The sequence below is a fragment of the Theropithecus gelada genome, chromosome 4, assembly GCF_003255815.1.
Source record: "Theropithecus gelada isolate Dixy chromosome 4, Tgel_1.0, whole genome shotgun sequence".
Taxonomy (NCBI): Eukaryota; Metazoa; Chordata; class Mammalia; order Primates; family Cercopithecidae; genus Theropithecus; species Theropithecus gelada.
In genome coordinates, this window is record NC_037671.1 from 82,939,032 (window position 1) to 82,946,194 (window position 7,163).

A 7,163-nucleotide genomic window follows, 5' to 3' on the forward strand; every position below is an offset into this window, starting at 1 on the left:
GGAGGCTAGGATTATGCATATTGTTAGATAAAACACAGAAGTAAGTTACAGCTAGCAATCAGTGTTCTCTGCTAATGGCTGCCAACATGGATACACTCACAAGATTGGTGCCACAATCTTATTTGGGACATTAGGCCCAACCTCTTCTTCCATCAAAGCTTTATAATATATAGTAATTAATAAGGAATGTTCATCTCATTGTAGCTTTTGATCTTCATTCTCTGTAACTGAGTGAAAGTTAGTAAATAATATATGTGGTCAAAAGCCAAGCAGCAAGACAAAAAGGGGAGACTAGAACACAAATAAGGCAAGACTTAAATAGTTGAAGCCTGGATCATGAAAAAGCAGTGGTGGTGGCGATCCTGTTTGAAATTCACTTTGATGTGATTTAGCTTTAAAATGGCACTTTAAAATATTTGGTTAAAGGTAGCCCCTGTTGGATTTCTAGATGATTTTAAAATATAGCTGTTTTAAGCGCCCTATTCTTATTTAGCAGGTGACTAAGCCTAACATTTCTAGATGTTGGCGAAAAGAGTCAAACTCTCCAAAATCTCTGAAGAGATTTATTCTGAGCCAAAGATGAGTGACTATGGCCTGTGAGCTCTCAGGAGGTCCTGAGAACATGTGCCCAAGATGATCAGGGCACAGATTGGTTTGATACATTTTAGGGAGGCATGAGACATCAATCAAATACATTTAAGAAATACATTGATTGGTCCAGAAAGGCAGAACAACTCAAATCTGGGTTGCCGGGGAGCGCAAGTTTCCAGGCTATAGGTAAATTTAAACATTTTCTGGTTGACAATTGGTTGAGTTTGTCTAAAGACCTGAGATCCATAGAAAGGGAATGTTCAGGTTAAGATAAAAGATTGTGGAGACCAAGGTTCTTTGGAAGTCTTACAGTGGCTGCCCTTAGAGATAATAGATGACAGTGTTGCCTATTCAGACCTTTAAAAGGTACTAGACTCTTAGTTAACCTCTTCAGGATTGGACTGGCCGGGAACAAGAAGATCTAGCTATGTTGATAGGATTCTTTACAGATGCAGATTTCCCCCACAAAGGACAGATTTGCAGGGCCATTTCAAGATATGGCAAAGAAACTTGTTTTGGGGTAAAATATTTTGATTTTCTTCCTTGTCTCGTAATGTTATGCCAGAGTCAGGTTGGAAAGTAAGTCATGATATATAGGGTTAAATAAAACACATCTGATGAGAATTTATAGTTTGTAGGGCATGACTTCCTAGACCCCTTAGATAGGAATTTGGGCAAGATAAAAAAATCAGAGTTTAGTCCTCATACATAGTCTTATATCTTGCTTTTTTATTTAAAATTTTAATTATAGAAAAGATTGACCCCCCCAATCAATAAATAAAGGCATTAAAAACTTTTTTCCTTCTATGTTGAATTTAAAATGTATTTTATTTTTAATTAAATATATTTCTGTGTTTTAATGCTTTAAGAAAAATGTTCTTTTAGTTAAACTCTCTCAACTTAAAAAGATTTTTCAAGTTTCTATGTAAACTTTTGCTCTTTTAAAGCTCTAGCAAAACTATTAAATTTACAATGAAAACTAACATTATACAGTTTGAATATAAAATTTTTAGGAAAAAAGGCTAAGAGCTGTACTGTCTTCTACTGTATTGCTTCTGCGATTTTAGAAATATCTCAGTGAGTACTTTATAGATTGTAGTATAATAATACTTTTAAATAATTAGAATCATTTTTGCATTTTTAAAATTGACCATAAACTTGGGGAGGCCAAGGCAGGTGGATCACCTGAGGTCAGGAGTTCGAGACCAGCCTGGCCAACATGGTGAAACCCCGTCTCTACTAAAAGTACAAAAATTAGCCGGGCATGGTGGTGGGTGCCTGTAATCCCAGCTACTTGGGAGGCTGAGGCAGGAGGATCGCTCAAACCTAGGAGGCAGAGGTTGCAGTGAGCTGAGATCATGCCATTGCACTCCAGCCTGGGCACCAAGAGCGAAACTCCATCTCAAAAAAAAAAAAATTGACCAGAACCTATATAGCTTTCTTTTCTCACTTTTACCTCAGAGCCAGTCTTTCAATGCTGTGCTAACTGGCTTACCCAGAGTTGCTCAGGAGTATTTATTAATCATTACATATGGATTCCTGCTATTACTCACTCCTGAACATACTACATAGAGTTGCATTTTGAGATGTAACTTGATTCAAATCAGTACTTAAAATTCATAGTAGCTACCCTTGTGACTTTCAGTTAGGACTCGTTTCTTTGGTTTCCTTATCCTCATCATCTTAATGGATGTGGTATATTTTTCTTGATTGGCAATTATATGGGTTTCTTATTATAGTTTTTGCTGTTCTGAAAAATGAGTCTTTCTTGTAATGTCCACTCCTAGAGTTCTCCAAAGTTAATCTCATGTCTGCTACATAGATTATATTATAAATATAGCCATCCCAGACATATTCTCCATATTTGGTAAACATTTGTCAATTTGTATAGTATGATAACAGAGAAAGACTCAGAATACCTATTTTTTAAAAAAATAGAGATAAGCAGCTTATCATTACTTGGCCAATAATGGTTCTTTATCCACTAAATATGCACTTTATTACAGAGATTAGTAAAACAATCTCTCCTTTCAAGGACCGCACTATCTAGTGGTAGAAACAGATGCGCATACTGATAACTAAAGTATGACTCAGAACACCATAAATATCTTACTAGAGATAAAAATCAAGATGTAATGGGAATTCTGGGAGAGATGGGTTACTTTTACCTAGCGATGTGTGTGTTGGAGAGACAGGAGCTGCATGGTCAAAAAAGTCATGTGCACTGCATGTGGACTAAAATCTAGCAGTCAAGAGAGATGGAGAAGGGGATAGTACAGGCAGAGAGAACTAGCAGATGCATTAGGGGTGCAGATTTATACAAAAGCCTAGACTGGTTTGGCTCGGGTGAGGCTGCTTGCCTGGCAGAACAGGACAGAATGGTAGCATGGGCCCAGACACTGAGAGGCTTTACTGCTGCACTGTGTTGGCCTCAACTCCTGTGCCCTACTGGCCCTTTGTGTGAGTATGTGTATCCCCTCGGGGAGCTGCCAGCTGGAGTTTAAATCCCAGGTCTACCACTTACAGGCATCTTACAATCATTTGCTGGGTGTCCTAGGGCAGTTCTTAACCTTTCTAAGTTTTAGTGCACTTGTCTGTAAAAATGAATAAATAATAATACATAAATATGTGAAGTGCCTAGCAAAGTGACTACATATAATAGAGTAATTGGTAAAAAAGTAGTTATTGTACTATTTTCCTAGTTGAATAATATGCAATATTTCTACTTTTCCTGTTCAGTAGGGGGAGAATGAAGATAGAATAGTAGGGGAATCAATTCCTTTCTTTGAAAACTGGTGAATAAAGGGGGAAAAAATCAAACATTTATGCTCCCTTTGCTATATGAGCCATACTACTGAATAACCACATAATAAATCAGCAGACATTTTTCTTTATAGGATTCCTCAGCTGATTAATGAATAAAGAATGATAGAAGTAGAATATCACCAATTGCAGTGCTTAATTAACTAATGGATCTATACATAGATCATAATGGTACCTAGCATCCAAAAAGAGAGGCAACCATTTATTACATGCCTCCAGATAGAGGAACATTACCTATGAAATAGTCTTGTCAAAAAGATTTGAACCTGTGTCTGATCAAGCCTCTAGATCCATTTGTTAAGTTATGGAAAATATGAGGACGTAGATACATATTATTAAGCAATACCACAGGGATGTAGAAAAATGAAGGTTTTAGGAGACTCAACAAATAAAAATCTGATTTTTGTCAACAAATAAATTGCAGGATGGAGTGGGGATCTGGGGGATCTTATAGATCAAAAGATGCCTGAAAGACTTATCAGCCAATCATAATGAGTAAATTTTAATTGGGTCTTGATTGAAACTATTTTTTAAAATTATGGCATTTATGATATAGTTGAAAATTTCAGCACTGCTTAGATATTTCATGATATTTAGGAGTTACTAATCACTAATTTTTTAAGAAGTGATAGTGTTTTTTTATTAAACAAAACTGCATAGTAAATGGGGAGAATGAAAAAGTATCATGATTATGGTGGTAAGCTGCTCTTATTCCTTCATTTTAAAACATTTTCCCTTAGAAACATGTGCTTTTTGTTTGTTTTTCAGGTTGCTGCAGGATCTCAACTTTTCCAAAAATGAGATCCATAGTTTTACAGCATAATGAAGAGCTGTCATTGTCCTTTATTCAACTAGTTTATCTAAATTTGTGATTGCTTAGGGTTTTTTAAGAGAACATTTTTGTACATAATGAAAGGTTAACTAGAATCCAGGCTTCAGTTTCTTAAATGAAATCAAATGTTCCTTCTAACTTCTTGGCTTTCTTTTGTACCATAACTTATTTTACTACTGATATTTGACCTGGACAGTTAATCATGGCAACAAATACATACAGGATTCTTTGTTATGAATCACAAATTTCCTTGCCATTTAAATTATATCACTGTTCTACAATAAGCACTTGTGTTTTATGACATGATAAAGTAAATGATCACTTCGATCATGTTTCTATGCTGTAAAATGTCTTATTAGCAATACAGATTAAATTTTACATTGCACTGTTAACTCAGGAAATGATCATTTATGTCCTTGTTATTAATATTAAAACATAGAATGTTATAACTTATTAACTTATCTAAACATTTTTTTGTGTGTATATGGCACTGATGCAGAATAGAATAAAATTATACTTAAGTTCTTTTTAATCCTTGTGATAGAAATGTGGTTGAATGCAACAATATTGGGCCAGCGTCTTAAGGGGAATTTTAAAAGACAGCAATAAAATATATTAGAGACATGACACACATGCGCCTTTGGACTAGGTGTGTTAACAGAGCTTGAGAGAGGGAACCTTGACAGCTGTTTTTATTCTTAGCCAAAAACAAAGACGTTAGGAAAGGGAGTGAAAGTATAGCATCTAGTTCCACATAGTTCCTAAAATTATTATTTGGTGCTTTGGAATGGATTGAATTTTAATTCTTTTTTAGTCCATCTAAATCAGCTGGAAAAAATGAGGAACATTCTGTCCTGAATGGTTCTTCCCCTGGTTGGCTGCTTTCTCCACAACTGGTGGTTCAGCAGGGAGCCCTCTTAGGTTCTTGTGTGTGGGCAACTTACTTTCTCTCTCTGCTGCTTTGTGCAACTGTCAAATACTTTCACAGATTCAGATCAGCAGAGGGTATCAAGAATAGTCATTGTGAGCTTTTCATGAGGAAACTGTTCAATGCATAGGTAGCTCCTGTATAAGCTAACTAGGATTTTTCAGTCTTAGTACAACTGCAATGTTTTCACAGAAATAGGAGATTGAAAGAATCTCCAATTTCTCTGTAAATGATTTTATAAATAGCTAAATTTTTACTGAATGAATAATATACCCAAGAGGAACACAATATTAATATTCCCCAAACTACAGACACCAGCTTGTGAAGCTTCCTATGTGCACATAGCTGGTTTGAACACTATCACTTTTCCCTGTGCCTCTGTCTTCTGTAGCCAATTCCACCATCATCATTATTCACAAAGGCAGGAATCTAGCTGTCCTGGACTGGCAGTGTTCACTGGTAGCTAACAAGAACTTTTTCTAGCTTCATGCCTTCCCACTACTTATTTTATTTCCATCTAAGGGTGAGGTGATTTGGCTCTGTGTCCTCACCCAAATCTCATCTCAAATTGTAATTCCCACATGTCGAGGGAGGGTCCTGGTGGGAGGTGATTGGATCATGGGAGTGATTGCCCCCATGCTGTTCTTGTGATGGTGAGTTCTTAAGAGATCTGATGGTTTAAAAGTGTGGCACTTCCTCCCCACCTCCTGCTGTCTTATGAAGAAGGTCCTTGCTGCTTCTTTGCTTTCTACCATAATTGTACGTTTCCTGAGGCCTCTCCCACCGTGTAGAACTGTGAGTCAGTTAAACCTCTTTTCTTCATAAACTACCCAGTCTCAGGTAGTTCTTTATAGCAGTGTGAAAATTCACTAATACAAAAAGAGACCATATACCACTTTTTTAAGTTCATTTGCAATGTATCAAATCTAATTTAGCCAACATCTTTCTCATCTTTTCTAAGCCTCTTCATTTTTCTCTCTCCAGTCCCAAGCAACAGAATCTCCTCTCTATTAATCGCTGTATATAATACTTCCTCATTCCTCCTTTTATGTTTTATATTTTAAAACAAATCCATAAGTATCTCCTGGGTAATCTCCACTGACATGATTTTATCAACTTACATGTTAATTCCCAAATGGGAGTGACTAATTTGAGAATCAGCAGAGCTTCAGTTTTCAATATCCATTTACCTCCTCCTTACCACCCCACCGTCCACCTAGTAAGCCATTCTTGAACTATTAGGAATCAACATAAATGTCCCCCTCTCCAGTCTGACTCTTCCATACCAGCTAACCCTGTCCTATCATCCCTCAGCTGGATTAGTACAGTAGCTTGATAATTCATCTTCATGCCGCAGTCCTGATCTCCTAAAATTCATTCTCCATTCTAGGGTATTCTAGAAGGACTTGGAGGAAAAAATCCCCTAAGTAGAACCTCAGTCTTCCAATTAATGCAACCAAATACTGAGGAGCACAGATAGAAGTATAGTTTATCACTGTTATTCTCAAGCAAATAACTCAAAGACTCCTACATCACATATTTGCAATGAAGAAAAAGAATTATGCTCAAAGTCACATTTGCTTGCAAATTCTGCTTTTTTTTAAAAAAAAAAAGGTTTACATATTAATTTTCTATTACTGCTAGATCAAATTACTACAAACTTAGTAGCTTAAAACAACACCCATTTAGTATCTCACAGTTCCATGGCACAGAAATCTAGGTACAATATGGTTCAACTGGGTCCCCTGCTTAAAGCCTCACAAGGCTGAAATCAGATTGTCAACTGAGCTGGGCTCTTAGCTAGAGACTGTAAGGGGAAGTCCCTAGATAAGAGTTCTTTCAACTTCATTTAGGTTGGTGGTAGATTTCAGTTCAGTTCCTTGCAGTTGTAGGACTGAGTTCCCCATTTCCTTGCTGGCTGTTAGCTGTGGGCTAGTCTTTGTTTCTAGAATCTGCCCACATTCCTTCTCATACTTTCTGTGTGGCCCT

General features: G+C 36.6%; 1 protein-coding gene across 1 annotated transcript in view; it reads left to right on the plus strand.

Annotated features, from left to right (window-relative positions):
• Positions 1-4,778, plus strand: part of LOC112623709 (cytochrome b5 reductase 4) — a 111,048-nt gene extending 106,270 nt beyond the window's left edge. The window contains exon 16 of the mRNA XM_025384324.1: positions 4,183-4,778. Within this exon, the coding sequence (XP_025240109.1) occupies positions 4,183-4,237 (55 nt within the window). The 3' untranslated portion in view covers positions 4,238-4,778. The remainder of the gene's footprint in view (positions 1-4,182) is intronic.
• The last annotated feature ends 2,385 nt before the right edge of the window (positions 4,779-7,163 follow it).